The 17,542-nt window shown below is 45.0% G+C and overlaps 1 protein-coding gene across 2 annotated transcripts in view; it reads right to left on the reverse strand.

Moving 5' to 3' along the window:
* The window catches only part of vps13b (vacuolar protein sorting 13 homolog B), a 445,793-nt gene that overhangs the window by 358,312 nt on the left and 69,939 nt on the right, over window positions 1–17,542 (reverse strand). For both annotated transcript variants that reach the window (XM_080768430.1, XM_080768431.1), the window contains exons 14-16: window positions 16,389–16,558; window positions 15,982–16,176; window positions 11,942–12,066 (exon numbers count right to left, since the gene is read on the reverse strand). In XM_080768430.1, coding sequence (XP_080624556.1) covers window positions 11,942–12,066; window positions 15,982–16,176; window positions 16,389–16,558 — 490 coding nt within the window. The remainder of the gene's footprint in view (window positions 1–11,941; window positions 12,067–15,981; window positions 16,177–16,388; window positions 16,559–17,542) is intronic.

Below are 17,542 nucleotides of genomic sequence, written 5' to 3' on the forward strand. Positions count from 1 at the left end.
CTCCCCAAGCCAAGGTCACTGACCCCTCTCCAAATAACCACAGTGAGTTATGGGCCACTCTCGAGTCCCCTCTTTTATCTCGCTACAAAAGACCCACTACAGTGTCTCCGAGTCCCAAATGAAAACATTTAAAAACAGCTTTAAAAATGCCTCAAACAAATGCATGCAGTAAATCATGCAAACCACTTTAGGCTGAACAATAACACCTATCTGGCCAACATAGTGTGTGTGTGTGTGTGTGTGGGGGATGACATGAAATGCCCCCTGGCATTTTTCAATTCAGTTGTTCCGACTTCCCACCCAGAGCTCCGTTCCATCTACTGTACTGTTCTGACAGCCAGTCCACTGAGACTGTCACTGTGGTCGCAGTGGACGGACCATTGATGTAACGTTGGCCACTGTTGTTGTCAATGGCGTCATATTAGATCTACAACCCTGGTCTATGGCCACAACAGGCAGATTATGCTGTATGGAAGCTGACCTTTAAAAACAGTGGGCATCTCACCAATAATACGGAAAGCACATGTTTGGAGACAACGCTTAATTCAACAGAAAGGTCTGCAAAGCCGCATCCATAGCACAAGCTATGGCCAAATAATTCTACAATGGCTGCGTGCTGGAGTTGGGTCTGAAGCGGTGGCTGTAGATATAGAGCTGAAGGGTTTGTGGCTCCCCAGGGTCAAAGGTGTGCCATGTGTGCATTTCTCAATCATCAGCCCTGAGCAGCCCAAACGCTTCAAAGAAAGGAACACTCCTTATATCCTCCCCTTCTTCCCAGCCGGAGCACCCCCGACCCGAGACGCACGCACACATGCACACACACATGCGCACACACACATGCGCGCACACGCACACACACACACACACACACACACACACACACACACACACACAGAGATCCATTCTCAGGAGAGGGCTTCATTACACTGGGATTACTAAAAGAAATGTTTTAATCAAGTTGTGCAGACAGCTGCAAACCGCAAGGCGAGATAATGGCAATGACGTGGTTCATCAGGCGTTAAAGGAAAACACATAGAGAGAGCTATGTGCTGTGTGTGTGTGTGTGTGTGTGTGTGTGTGTGTACACTATACAGTATAGCTTCCTGCCTCTGTCCAACATGTCCAGCTGTGGAGGACACGCGGTTCCTTATATGGATACACAGAGAAAAGCTCTCCAAAGACCTAATATCACATCAGCTCCAATCTCTGCTCCCTGCCGTCACTGCAACTTTGTGTCTAGTTGTTGTCATAACAAATTCAGTAGCCTGATGCGGCATTGTGCATTCTTCACTTTAATCTAATTCCCCGGACGAGCCCTCAAATGCCCTTTTGACTTTTGCCTGACTGTCACTCAAAAATAAGAAGGCGGCCTCAACCACATTGGTGAAACAAAGTTCATCCGGTTAAATAAAGATTAAATAATACATTAGAAGAATAAGGTGACCATTTAGATCTCTCTCTTTCTGTCTTTTTCACTCACAAATGACAGAGAACATCCTCTTCCAACCAGTGACGCTGGGATGCCGAGGTGCAGAGCTGAGGCTGTGGTGGAGTGGAGCAGACAGTGGAATGCCTATACGGCAGTAAATGATAATCCAGAGAGAGCTGATAATCCACCGGCCCTTCCCCATTTCTCACTGTTTTCCCTCCCTCAAGCTCCCCTTCCTCAGATGACTAATTCAGGAATTAATCGAGTCTTTCGGCCTGTCAAAAACATCCACCACAGCTGCTCAGGAAGCCACACGGCATCGTGGCTCCAACTGAGCCTGAAATACATTTGATAGAATAATTGCATCTGTATTATACTAAAAATATATATATATTGCTTGAACATCATCCCTTAAAAACATTACAGACTTGAGATTACCATATTTGTAGGGGAAAAAAAGTCTACATAGTCTAAATTGCTACCAAATGACAAACCGCATTTGGGCAATGAACTCAGTGTCGCAGCCAGGTCGCACTCAGAAATAAAAGTCAATGTTTTCTCAGGAAAGGTGACATATGTTTCAGCTATCCAGCCTTCATCAGTCTGATGCAATGACACTCATAGTCGTGAAAGCAAGCACACAGCTCTGATGGGAGAATGAGTAAGGACCTGGGATAAACAAAATGATGCCTCCATCATGACTGAGATGTCAACCTGAGCTCCAGCTTCTCATTACATTTTCAATTCAAATTATTGGAACGAGAAAACGTACGTTTACATTGCCAAAGCAAGTGTCCAAATATAATAAAAAACAGTTGAAAATGGGGAAAGTATATACAGTTGGAGGGGTTACAGCATTTTGTAAACAGAGCTATGTCACATTGCATCACTATATACAGGGTATAAAGCTATTTTGATACAAATAGCATTATTTTTTTCTCAGCACTATTGAAATAGTAAACAGAAAAACTCAGATTTAAGAAGTGTTTAAAGCATCATTCACTGACGCCTTTCTCTCGGCTCCTCAATACATCCATTGATCTCTGTCAGCCATAAAACCAAATTAAACGGTCTATCACCAGCTGTAGTTGGAGAAAAAAAAAGAAGGGCTCACCACCGAGTTGGCCAAAATATTTTATAGACTGTGCCACACGAAATATGTGTTGAACCTTGAGGCTCACAACCCCATGCACCCCTACGCTTCGAAGTGTAAAGTGGAACATTACATCATATGCCATTCCAGACTTTTAATACACACCTGTTAATACATACAGGCCTACTTGTTGTAATGTGTGCCCTCCCTTCCCCTCAGCTTCATCGTGTAAAAAAAAATCTCTTCTGCCTGAACGTTCATTCCCCTCTATATCTGAGTAAAGGGCAGGGCTGTGCTCATGTCGCCTTGTTTGACTAAATTAATTCTCCGCTGCTCTTCTGGCCCTGAACCACGAGTCAATGCTGAGCATGACCACAGCTACCACAAGTTGATTTAGGGTCATTGAATTAGCCTTCGCCATAGTGGCTTTCAGTAACTTTAACCCGGCCTAAACAAAAGTCTCCTTTAAGCAGACGATGAGTAACACAAGTGATTACTTCATTATGGAATCAACAGCAATCAAAGTTTAGTCGAGGGGCAATACTGTCAAGGCAGTAGCTAAGTGTGACATCATTCACTTGATACTTGTCATAAGTCATATACTGTAGGCATACGCTCGGGGAAGCATAGGAACTTTTTCAAATACCAGCTGCAGTGGCTTGGCTTTTGGATTCCAAATGCCAACAGCCATTCTTGCTTTTCACCTGCCAAAATTATTTTTAGTAATAACATGGTCTGCATTTTGAAAGTAAATAAGAAATAATACCTCTTAATGATGTCACCTGAAATGGACACTAAACTAAACAACCAAGTATGATGTCAGTTTCCCACCCTACAATCATACAATGCATCTGATCTGCAGGGCCGTCTTCATTGGCTCAGTACAGGGGAATAGACACAGCGTTTTTCCTCCTATTCTCGCGTGTGGTTGGAGACACAGACCAGGAGCAGCAAGCTATGGCTAGCTGTAAACAAGGAGTAATGAGGCATTACAACCAAGCCAGAAGCCTCATGCCCCAAAGGCCTTGCACAGCCCTCATAAATCAGTACCTGAGCTAAGCTGTGGTCTAGACCACTACACCAGACATAGTCATGGCCTCTGTTTCACTTTTCAACAAAAAAAATCCTTCAGGTGTTGAAAAATAAATAAAAATATGAACCAACCATTGAAAGTGTAAAAAATAAGAGACGTAATAATCAGATATCAAGGGAAAACATACGTTCTTTTCTATTCAGAAACGTCCCAGACGAGACTAGTCAGCCTGTTCAGGCTATATAACATGCACCTGTAAGGCCACATGCCTTAAGAAATTAGCCCGTCAGAAATAGCTGGGCGAGAAACGGGGGCTGCTAAAAGTGCCACATAAAAGCCGCCGTGGGGCTGAATTATGGCCTGCGATGCGACGAGCCACACGGAGCCGCCGCGGGTTTGGTGGTTGGTTGGTGGGCCCCGACCTTGGACAGCCTCTGTAAGTGGCCTTGCATGAGGAATGTTAATAGAAATGGGGAAGTGGCTGACTGGCTGTGTATGTGCGTGCGTGTGTACCCACGCACATGATGGAGAGTGAAATTGTGGTTGAATTTTGGTTTTGGGGAGATCGATGCAGGTGGCACTTCCACCCCCACCACCTCTCTTTTACAGGCACCCATTTTATCTGGGATAACAGGTTTAACAGCCAGGCCAATTGAGACTCTTGGTCGAGTCCCTGTGAAGTCTGCGGCCCTGTATGCTGCCTTTCATTAGGGATAAGTAGAGCCTGATGCCTCTCAGCTGCACTCTAATTCACTGGGAGTGAAAGTTCATTTAACAGGATCTCAGCTTCTTGCTAGCCAAGCCCTTTTCGGGCGATTTAATGGTAGCCTATATGAAGAGAGAAAATTGAGGAGACTTGACATGCATGGTCGATTTACTCCCTCATATCAGTTTAGAAAGTTTAAGGACTTTTGCACTTTTCTATAATGGTATAATAATAGTCTATTAACTCTCTTTTTTCCATGAGGGAGAAGCATCACAAACAAACATGCAGCAGTTATTGACAATGTTTGTTCATCACAACTGAACTTCTCTGACACCAATCGCACTGTGAGCACATCCATCCACCGACAATGACTGAGTGGCATTCGGTTTACTGTTTAACATCGGCCGACACTCAGTATCAGTTATATATTAGCCGTGGCGAAGCCTAAACACAATAGCTGCTGTCCCCGCTGCACAGAGTGCTGGGATAGGAGGGAGGGAGGGAGTGAGGGTTCAGAGAAGGACCTTTGTTGTAGTCACGACAACCAACTGGTGTTTGTGTATGTGTGTATGGGGAGGGGTATTATTTTAGGGTAGATTTAATGCTCGATGTGTAGTACCAGTAAGGGCGAGAAGCTTAGGGCGAGGTCGCGTGTACGCATCCGCCTTGTTGACGACAGACGGCTGGGCATGGGGGTCAGATCAACATAGAATGAATTCTGTACTGACCATATAAGGAGCATGTCTTGAGTGTACATAGGGTTTGGTGAGGTCAGATAAACATATGGAATGTTAGAACAGGTCAGCTCCATATATGGAGATCTAAGGGTGGTAGCGGGGACATTCTCTTGAGTGGTTTGATGAGGGGCGGGCTGGGCCTTAATTTTCGGGCCTGTTGAGAACTCTAGTTTGAATGAATGAAAAATATATAATGAAACTATGCTTTTACAATATAGAGTGCTATGTCTACATAAAATGCTATCTATATAACATAAACTGAGCCTTTGCATACGCCTGTAAGGTCGTCTAGGCTAGGGCAAGTGCCACGGCTTAAGATGGAGTCTGAAGAGGTGGGTTGTTAGACTACGGTAGAAGATTGAGAGTGAGTCTGCGGATCTGATTGCAATGGGAAGTGCATTCCATAGTTTTGGAGACATATGGGAGAAGAGTTTGGGACGTGTGGACTGTGGAGCATTGTCCAGAGATTTTAGTGAAGGTCCTTTAGCTTCCCTGTGTAGGCTGTTCTGAGCGCGTGGGAGGGTTTGTAGGGTCCGATCAGACTGGCAAGATATGGGGGTGCCATACCTTTGACTGCTTTGAAGGTCAGCATCAGAGTTTTCTACTCAGTGCGGGTAGCGACCTGGAGCCAATTGAGGGAGCGGAGAAGGGGGGAGACATGTGAGAATTTTGGCTGGTTGAAGGCCAAGTGAGCTGCGGCATTTTTTAACAATTGGAAAGGCTTAAGTGCGCATGCCGGTAAGCCAGTAAGAAGGGAGTTACAATAGTCAAGTTTTGATTGAGCAAGCTATCCTACTACACACTACTACTATTTGGCTCCCAGCAAAACCTTGAGCCAAATTGAAGAGATGATAGCAAAAAAATTAAATTGCTGCTTCATGACAGAGAGAGGGAGCAAGCGAGAGAGAGAGAACGAGATAGAAAGAGAGTGAGACAGAGACAGACCTAGAGTGTGTGTGTTCTGTCTCGTGAAAGCCCCTTCGTAAAGGGTCCTATGTGGTGACGCGGAGAGGAATAGGAGCCATGCACAGTGGGCCAACTCATCAGGAGAGGTGCCGGGTCTTCACAGATGCCCAGTCCATCCAAATCCCTGTGTGATGACCTGGCAGTCATACAGGCCTGCTCCAGCTTGGGACTGCTGCACGTGCCTGCGTTGCGTTGCGAGCCTGCGTTGCGTGCCTGCGTGCGTGTGTGCGTGCGGTGAATCTGTGAGAGTAAGTGAAAGAGAAAGACACTGTACAGAGAGGGAGTTTGTGTTTGAGTAAAAGAGTAAGAAAAAAGAAGAGAGAGAGATGAGATGGTCTGCGTGCATACTGGATGTGAGCGCATATGACATCACCTTCTTCCCTTCTCCCAGCTTCCCTTCTCTCCTGTCAATCACCACTCACTTCTAATAACACAGAGTCCAGAGGCAGATAAATGTTCAGCTACCTTCCACATTGGTAATGGAAAAGTTGATCCAGGAATCTGCATAACAAAGCTACTGGAGACTGACAAGGCAACCAGAGAAGGCTCTCTCTTTCTTTGCCCACAGTCTCACTCTCCCTGTGTGTGTGTGTGTGTGTGTGTGTGTGTGTGTGTGTGTGTGTGTGTGTGTGTGTGTGTGTGTGTGTGCGTAAGTGCGCGTGTAAGCGCGTGTGTGTGTCCATCTGTGTACTTCCAAACTCCCCTCTCTCTCTTGTTCAATGCTCCCTCGTTCCTGAGGACTCCTGGCTCTCACTCTCCACATTTCCTCCGAGCTTAAAGAGCTTCCCCAGCCGGTCTCAGTGTCAGGGTCTTCCCCTCACTCAGAGAAAACATGACATATTGGAGGGGGGGGGGGGGGGGGGAGTGGTTGTGGTTGAAGAGTATTACATCAGTGCTGAGTAGTAATCCCAAAACAAACATCAATAAAGCCCAATTAAATGCTACCACCTGGTGGCGTGCCTTTCTCAGCTGATCCAGAGACCCGGGCACTCCTGAGCTACGGCTTTCACCTCCAGGGGAAGAAGAGCCCTGGAAGTATGAAAGCTCCTAGAACAAGTTGTCTGTCTACTGTACTGTAAGTCTACCTGTCCATCCGCACACCCCATGTTTTAGTCTGTGCCCACACACACACACACACACACACACACACACACACACACACAGGTCCCACTTGTCTCTTTCCCCCTGCAACACACATTTTCATCACTGCAAAACAATTTAACCTCATAACCCCATTTTGAAAATGTGTTGAAATTGCCCTGAAACAGTGAGCCTCATCCTCAGCCAACATGTGTGAAACATTAGAACAAGAGGATACAGAGATCATGTTATTAAATTACTGATATACTGTAGACCCTTTACTGCATCCCATTCTTACCTAGTCTACCTGCACACACACACACACACACACACACACACACACACACACACACACACACACACACACACACACACACACACACACACACACACACACACACACACACACACACACACACACACACACACACACACACACACACACACACACACTAGACTCTCTTTGTCTCTGTCGAACCAGTTTATCATCATTCTTCCTCCAGTAAACTGTCAGAGTGTGTTAATTAGATTTTGACTGAAGCCACTGTCAGGTCAGGAGAGTAAGACAGCAGTACCTCTCATTCAGACAGGGTCAAATATGAGCCACGCAGGACCTGACAATACCGGTCCCATTATCACCCACAAGGTGAGCTGACAGCCAAACAAACAGCCAACTGTTCGAGAAGTACTTCCAACCTGCCAAGGGTGTCGGAAGTGTCAAACTGCTGAAGGTAAACTAGGGGAATGAGGCGATGGAAACCAAGCAGAAGTAATCGGGTTAAGGCCAGCAGTGCAGAAACATCGTTTTAAAAGAAAAGAAAGAAATGTTTGCCCATGTATGAATAATATGTATGCAAGATAAGGCGTCCCACACCTCATAGTTTCTACTGAACGTGTTCTTGTTCCATCAGAGGCATGCTGAAGGCGGGGGGTGGGGGGGAATACAGTGCTTGCTTTTAATGCGTCAAGGAGACTGTGAGAAGTTGTCTGTGTATTTTCTATTTTATTTTTGGCACTGCTTCTGGGTGAAAGCAAAGCCACGGGAGGGTATTGATCTGGAAGACTCTCAGGAGATGAGAAACATCTAGTGATTGTCAGAAAGAAAAATAACATCCGTTTGACATCTGAATCCACTATATGAGTGAGGCAGGGCAGAAGAAAGGGACCCAGAGATCAAACAGGCAGCTAGCAGTCTCTTATTAGGAGCAGAGAGAGAGCACGGGGAAAAGGGCTCTGCCAACACGCACACATGTGCATGCACGTATGTATTTATGTATGAATGCATGCCCCAGTGTATGCAAGTATCTACACACACCCTTCTGACACATGCTTAAAACACATGCAGTTCCAGCACGCACGCATGCACGCACGCACGCACACACACACACACACACACGTGCGCGCATACACACATATGCGCACAGGCACACAATATGGCCTTCTGTGCTTTGTGGTTGTCTATGTGGCCAACTATTCTTTGTACAGCGGAGGCAGTCTGCAGCCTGGAGAAGAAGTCAGGAGAAGTCAAAACCATCTGCAGGTCTTTGACATGTTTAAGTCCAAACTAATGGGAGGAAATCGATTCCCAAGCTAGTGCTTTAACAGAGGTAGTTCCTGCTTTAACAGGCACATTGACCGCAAGGTGTGAGGGAGAGGGCAGAGGGCAGTGCGTGTGTGTGTGTGTGTGTGTTTGAGAGACAGAGAGCATGCATACATGTGTCAAAGTGTAAGGCACGTGTACGCCTCTCTCAGTATGTATACTGCAAGTACGCGTGTGCGTGCGCACGTGTGTGCGCAAATCTCCCAGATGTAGGCTGCAAAGACACACACACAGTGAGCGACTCTGGAGAATTCCCTCCACTGCACCTCTGAAGCCTTAATGTTTGCCTTCGTTCCTCTCGTTCGGCGACCTGCGCAGGCCTATAAATCTTCCCTGACGCCCCGCTGGCTCCACACTGGAATTCCTCTTCCTCTCCATGTCTTTGTCCCGTCCTCCGATCTCCTATCCTCACTCCATCACTCGTCCCTCCTGTGTTTTCCTCGTTACTCTGTCCTCAACGGGACCCCCTGATCGTCTCCTATCCTCCCAGCCAACCTGTCCTGCTCCCCCGCATCTCTTTATCACCCTCGTCCCGCTTTCCTCTCTAGCGTCTCTCTTCTCTTGACCTGTCGTTTACCTCCTCCATCCACCTCTCCATCCATCTACTTCAGCCTTTCTCAATTCTTCTCCCCATCCCGGCTCCATTCTCTTGACTCCACCAGCTTCTCAGTTGGAATCACAATACCTCTCTCTCTCTCTCTCTCTCCCCATTACTCTCAACCCTCTCTCTCTCTCTATCTCTCTCTGGGACATTCCCTGCAGTGAGTCATCCCTGTTAGGACAGGATCAGGTCAATAGTAACAGTTTTGTTTTGGTCCTACGGCACCATGAAACTTTCCTCTCCCCCGCTTCAACGTCTGTGAGAAGTTGTTACAGCGATTCCTTCCCCGATGACTCTGTTTTTCTGTTTTCCTCTGAACCGCTGAAAGACCGAAGGCTCATCCATCACTTTAAAAACCTTCTTCTGATGCCCTGCCCGCAAGATGCTGCTCCCTCCGTCCCCTGGTACATAAAGCATGCTGTACCGGCACTGACACCACACGCACGCATGCGCGCACATGTGCACGCATGCCATGCACGTACACACACATAGATGAATGGATACATATGCACACAATTTATTGCAGTGCTACACACACACACACACACACACACACACGGATGAAAATGTTCACATATGGGCACAAATTGTTATAGTGTTACATCACTGGTACATACTGTGTAAATAAGAAAACACAGATGAAATTCCCCCCATCTAGTCCGTGTTACAGATGGGTCTTCCCCAAGACCGGCTGCATGATGTTTGGTGGGTGAAGCCAACATATCAGTGGTCCAGGCCACGGCGTTGACTGCTTCCTGCCATAGTGACATACTCATGATGATGGGCTCAAACCAAAAACTCCCATATCCACACATGGAGCGCTGCCATCTCGTCCGAGGCCCACGCCAGCTGCCACAACCGCTTGATTGATCAACATAAACAACGCGCAAAAACTAGGCACGATGCTAGCCGGGGGCTGCACGACAAGCCGAGCGGGACAAGGACACATATTGCAATTTGCATTTTAAGCATTTTGCGGTCACTCTTGTCCAAAGAGACTGGCATTGTTTAAGGTTTGACCCGGTGCCAGAGACAACAGGTCGAGGATTTAGAGTGCCAGGAGTACAAGGACATGATACAAAGAACAATATATGTCCATAGATGGAACACACTACAGAGAGCTACACGAAATGTAGCAAATATATCTATATATTGTATCTTTATCTTGTGTGCATGTTGGAGACTTCTGTTGAAGCTAGTGTGCAGCAAAGTCGAGATCGATTACAACAAGCCTTATTGTGACCGCAAGTTGCAGATTACTATGAAAACCTGCAAAACTCCGTCACTCCACCATATATGGGCGTCAGTCCATCACACCTCGTAACATGCTCCATACTGTATATGGCCGTCTCCATATATGAAGACCACAACACTGACCTCATCAAATCCTGGATAGCCATACATGGAGAAGACTGGATAATCATATATGGATCTGACCTGTTCTGACATTCCATATGTTGATCCACCCCCACCTGCGTCCTTCTTCGATGTCTCCCATACCTGTCCATTCAAACTCTAGACTGGCCCGCCCAAAAGTTATTGGTGCAGCCGCGCCCGGCAGCCGGCGAAAACTAGAGTTCTCAACAGGCCCGAGACACTGCCCCGCTGCCGCCCATAGATCTCCATATATCGAGCTGACCAGTTATGACATTCCATTATGTTGATCTGACATCATCAAACCCTGTACACTCAAGCTCCATATATGGCCAGTACATAATTCATTTCATATGTTGATCTGACCCCCCATGCCAAAGTGCCAGCGCTTGCCCAGCAGTCTGCCGTCACCCAGGCGGATGCCCTCAGGGCGTCTTACTGCTGGTATTAGAATATACTGGTGTGTCCATGAGAATTACTCATAATAATTAATTACTGATCAATGCAATAATAACGAATACCAGACGACTCGCCCCTTTACCAACTCGCCCCAGCGAAAAGTGTTAATGTAGTTAACAGTTAATTTAGTATTTCCCTCCCTCCCTGAAATCTAAAATGATCTTATATACAGATTTATTTGATTGTATAGTAGTCGATCTCTAAAATCTAAAAAAAATCAAGTAAGAATAACATGAGACAGAGACAGTGACTGCTTAATTAACTTAATTTAGGACCTTCTAGCAGTTCATTTCGTTTTATTAAACACATTTCTTCCATATGTAGCCCATGTTTTGTAATGGCATCATGATGTTATTATGCCCATGGATATACAGAGTGAACTTAACAATTATAAATGAATATAATACCTTTTATATAATCACCAACATTAATTTATGTTTGTTATTTACAGCTAGGTAGAGTAGTGGGGCGAGATGGAAAAGGGGCGACCGTTCCTGTTACCATAATAACTAATCAATGTACTGGGAGACACTCTTGAGGTGTTAAGATGTGCTCTGAAGCTTGCAAACATCAAGGAGTCAAGGAGTGCTGAGAGAACAAGGGTATGTTACAAAGTAACTGATAAATGTCAGAAGAAGGAATGCGGAGAGACATAACCACCTTTGTGCATCGATAAATACAGCGTCAGGTCATCAACAAATGTTTTGGCGCTGGATTAAAAGAACTTTGAGAGAGTAGGGAGTGTGACAACTGACGTTGCCAAACAGATTTTCAAAATGTGTGTTAACAAGGGGGATTTCTCTCCCGTGCATGGCCAGTCAAAATAAGCCTCATCTTATCGTGGTTAGAGAGGTGTCACTCACCAGTGGGCAGCCATCTGGAGCAGCTTGCCATAGAGAGCCGTGCTGAAGGAGGGAATGATGGGGATAAGGGGCAGGAAACTCCCTGAACCATCCTGACATGTCAGGCCTGCTTGGAACCCAAACACCTGGAGGGAGATACAGAGAGAGAGAGAGAGAGAGAGAGAGAGAGAGAGAGAGAGAGAGAGAGAGAGAGAGATCAACACTTGTTGATCAAAAGTATAAAGCTAACGTCTCCTATATAGATGTATATTGTATAGCTATCTCTGACAAGAAAATGTTTATAGTTTCACAAGATAGTATTACCCAAAGTGTAAATGTAACACAGCTCTGTTTACACCTTTATTTAATTCCAATTTATATCCAATATTTATTTGTGAATACATTGTTTTATTTTGATTGTCTTGTTCCACATCTGCTTTGGCAATGTAAACGTACGTTTTCTCATGCCAATAAAGCTCATTTGAATTGAATTGAGAGAGAGAGATGGATGGATGGATGGATGGACAGACGGACGGACGGACGGACGTATTGTGTGGGAACGAGGAACATTGGAAGGGAGGGAGTGTGGTGGGATGGGATGGGATGGGAGAGAAAGACAGAGACAGGGAGATAGCAGAGAAAAGTGGAGAACAGACACGGAGTCAGAACTTTATAGCTCAAGCCTTTTCTTGGATTCACGGGGGAAAAGAAACATGTCAGGTCTCATTGAGCGCATGGCTTCTGAAAAGAAAATATGCAAGCACATGCAGACAGCAGGGTCGGTCTCTCTACATGTTCCTCTAAACTGATCTGACCCTGTCTGTCTGTCCATTTGTCTGTCTGTCTGTCTGTCTGTCTGTCTTCAGCAGAGCTGTGCTTACAGTCTCACGGGAGTCTCCCTATATCTAACTCTTTCTCCCGCTGTGCTCCCGATTGGTCATTTCTCCCATTAACCCATTTAGACATTCTACAAATGTCTTCTAAATCAGTTTTCTGAAAAAACGATGTTTCTATGTCAGTGGTTCTCAAATATTTTCATGTTAAGGACCCATATAATTATATGTAATTGGCCACTGACCCCCATCTGAAAATACGATGTTCCAGGGACCCCCCAGAAGCAAATATTTTAGTTAAAAATGTTCAATCTGAAAGGATATAATTCAAAGATTTGTGTCACATTTTCACGATTTTTCAAAAATATATTTTTCAATAGCTAAACTACAGTATAACAATCCTTAAAAGACCAACAGGGCTTCCCGCCCAGAATGGATTAATCTCCCGATTTCATGCAATACATGCGCAAACAACCCTGCCTGATGTGCGTCACTCGTCACTACGCTCAGTCAAGCCTGCACTGCTAGGTCTAGTGCTGAAAAGTGAAAATGGATTCAACAGTTACCAAAATAAATACACTTCTAAATTTCAGTCCACTTGGGTGCGAGACCTTCTCCTCTCTAACCCCAATACGTTGTCGTTCAGGTTATAGTTAGTAGTCTCTCACACTCACACATACACACACAATCAATGTCTGCATTTCATTTATTTTGATGTACATTTTAGATGTTGCCTTTTGATTAAAATGTTTTTTCATTTTGTGGGTTATATTTATGTTATTGTCAGCTATGAATATAAGAATCATTTTTAAGTGAGTAAAAAGTAAGTGAAAGTGAAATACTTTCACAATAGTGTGGGGTTATGTTGGGGCAGGGGCATTGAGGGTAAAATCTCCCTCTCTTTCACAGCTTAATGTTGGCAGGTACAGTATGGGCAAGAGTAAAAACATCCCCTCAGCCATGTTTACTGTTCGTTCGCCTGTCGACAAGTCAGTCTCATAGTCTGCGAGATGATGTCAGCCACATGGCCTCATGCTGATCCCTTCACGGAGAATCCCTCTTAAACACATGATACCACCAGAGGCTGCTGCAATATAAGTAATATAATATAAGTATATATTAAATAGTAATAATATATTAATAATATGAATAATGCATAAGCATTAACCAACTCAATATAAAACATCATTGATGTGAAGGACATGTCATGAAGTGGCATATATTATACATAGGGTAAAAATGATTTTAAACACTGTTGAAGCCAAGACTACTGTTCAGCAACAGCATGATTGTAAATAGTTCCATACTGGTCTAGGGGGAGAGGTTTATAGGCCTGCTGATCTAAACACGGTGTCTCTTACTGCCCACATGTCTCTTAATCACAGTCTCATTATCCATGCTGCTGGACACATACAGTACTGTAACCTCTCTGTTTACATACTGTTAATACTGGACATGGTGGATGAAGTCCTGTTTAATATCGGTGGTATTGGATGATGGCTGGGCCCAGCTGTGACAACAGCAACTGTCCCACGTGCAGCTGCTAGAAGCACAGAGTGGGATTCATTCAATTGCCGTACGCGAAGGCAGATTAAGCCACTAGAATGTACAGATGGCTCAGCACAGACAGGCCAAATATTAAGACAAGACTAAAAATATAATTGGTTTATAATAAGACGACTGGTATATGGGTATAATTCTATAAACCATATCGTACCTGGTAGAATTGAATCATACTGTTGCAAGAAGAATAGGATCCCCCACTTTAACATTATCAAGTGTTTTAAGAAACCATCTGCAAGCTAAATTATGTTAATCTTTGAGCCAGCATAATAACCTAAGAACATTGCTGTTCTCAGAGCCCATCCACTTCAAATGTGGTACATAAAAGAAAAACAGAGCTGGATGGATGAGAGACTAAACTGTAGCCTCCTCTCTCTGCAACCCTAGAAGTAGCAAGATATTTCCTCCAGACAGGCACCCTATCTCTGACAGCCAGTGTCAGTAAAACAGACACCGAGATAAGCCTTTGCTTATCCCCATTTCAAATCACTTCCTAAATGGAGTGAATTGCGACCAGAATGACCTCCACCCCGCCATGATCCCACTGCCAGAATTCAGAAGTAGAGTTAGAACCTTGGCGGATGTGGATGCTGATTGGATGGAGTGGTCTTTGGCTACCCATCGGTTGACCGTTAACCCCGTGGTGACCCTGTGATAAGGGCTGCCAGTGTACCTGGCAAACATCCTGCCCTTAGAAAAACACATCCAAGACCTGACCAGGCCACCCCACATCATACCAGGATAGAGAATGATCTGTTTCTCACCTAAATGTTGGAGGAACACTACTGGCCATGCCCTCTTTTAACAGCTCTGGACTGCATCATTGCATTACATTTTGAAACTATGAATCAGCCTTTAGAGTGGATTAAAAGACGTTAATGTTACGTTATTATGTTTAACAAAGAGTATATGCAATGAACGTAAATCTGAATCTTTCCACAATGCTTGAACTGTTTTTAATGTGCGTGACATTGTTATTATGTTTAACATTCCATAACTTAACCCCACAGACAGAAATGCACATGCTCTTCACGGTGGTGGAACACTTGGGTTGTTTTAAATTCAAATACCCTCTCAACTCAGACCCCCTCTGGCCCAACTTTCAATCTGGTATCCCTATTTTGGGCATGTCATTATAATAGGCGACAGTACTTTATTCAGTATAGTATAGTATACTGCAGGTACAGGGTGAGATCCATAAACTCAGGCCAGTGCTTGACCGGTGCTCACATAGAAACAGACTGCTGGGCTGTTTATGGCCAGATGAACAGGGTCATTAAGAGGGTCATTATAGGGTAATTCCAGACCTGAGTTGCAAGTGTGGCCATGCGGCTGACTTGTTGACCTCCCGTTAAGACAGCAGTGGCCATGAGCACTGGTAGAGGTGTATTATGTATGTCTCAACTCAAGGGGCCCTTAGATTCAGTTTAGACAGCCATTATGAAAAATAACAAAAGAGATAAGTGAAGCTTATCCTATGCATATTTGTTCATTAACCACTTGACCGGGGTCCCGCAGAGGTGTAATACTGTGATAGCTGTGAACCACACCAACAGCCTGAGCCTGTATTCCTCACCACAGACATTACTTTGCAGAGAACAGTAAGAACATATCACTACAAAGTGGAACAGCATAATACAAAGTGGAATAGCATCGTCCACTGACCTTGAGGTAGCAATGTGCGTAGCAGTGGTGCAGCAAGTTATCAGAGGGCAGGCTCAGACTGCTAACAGTGCTGACCAGCTCCTGAGCGTACATAGGCACAGTGTGCTCCAGGTTTACTCTCTCCACCTGGAACTGCAGGGCTGGCAGCGGGCGTACAGGCTGGAACGCCGGCACACTGACCGGCCCTGCCGGAGCCTGGGAGATAAGGACAGCAATAACATTAGCAAAGAGAAATGAAGAAGAGTTCTGGGAAATAAGTGATACTTAATGATGAAGGGATGCAGTATATTTACCTGTATATATTTTCTATCACTCTAAAACCTCTAAATCATATGAGGTCAGCAACCTTTTTTTAATGTATTTATTTTACTAATTGAGCAAACGTGTATTTTAGAGGTGGACATTACCTTCTGTCCCATGATGACAGGCATGAGTGCATGCAGCAGGTTGAATTCTGCCATGGAGACTGTGATGCAGACCTTGAGCAGAGTGACACAGGTGAGTCTGGTTGGGATGAATTCCTCCAGGCCAGAGATCTCCTCAGGAGTTGCTGGACCTCGGCTCTCCTCAACCACTTCTAAAATACAACAATTTGCAATGAAAATGTTATCAAGCCATGCATGTATGTATCCTACACCATGTTATCTGAAGTTAACTGGAGGAGTGAAGAGTTGGGGAGAGGTGAAGGACATCTGGAATTCAGTGATTAAATATTGATTTAATGGAAAAGATATTCAGTAGTACTGCCATCTGACTGGTACAGAGTCCCTTCTACTGAACTGGTACTTAATAAAAACACAATAACAAAGATTTTTTTCCATCGCACCGTTTTCTTGCACATGATAAGAAGGACAAGTTGTGGTTCACAGACTACAACTCAGCATTCAACATCATAGTCAAGACTTGAGAATGGGCAACATCACATCTGACCCCCTGACCCTCAACACAGGTAACCCTCCTTTACTCCCTGGACAGACAAATATAACTGCACGGCAATGCACAGCTCCAATGTCATCATCAAGTATGCTGATAACACAACGGTGATGAGCCAGATTGTAAACGATGACGAGTCTGCCTATGGGGACGAGGCCATCATCACAGGCACTCTGGTGTCAGGGGAGAAACATCTCCCTAAACATCAACAAGAACAGGAGTGTGGACTCCAGGAAGCAGAGTAGAGCGCACCCCCCCCCCCCCCCCCCCTACTGTATTTTCATCTATGGTGTTGCAGTTGAAAGGGACAGGGACTTCAAGTTCCTCTGCGTACATATCAAGGAAGAGTTAAGGGATAAGGGTCTGTACTGGTTCTGTCGCCTGAAGAAGTTTGGAAGAAGTTTGGGCATCATCGGATTTCTGAACACAGTTTCCCTGAACACCACCCGTTACCGGCTTGCCACACTGGATCACTTTGTTGTTCACGTTGGAATTTTCACCTATCGTGTAAAAATCATGGCAATTTTTTCCAATGCACCAACAACCAATCAACCAATGAGCGATGTTAAGTAAGCGTCAATGTGGAGGAGGTCAGCACTAATCAGAGTGAGGAGTGACAAGAGCTCTG

This window comes from Protomyctophum bolini (genome assembly GCF_963924005.1).
Source record: "Protomyctophum bolini genome assembly, chromosome: 7".
Classification (NCBI taxonomy): Eukaryota; Metazoa; Chordata; class Actinopteri; order Myctophiformes; family Myctophidae; genus Protomyctophum; species Protomyctophum bolini.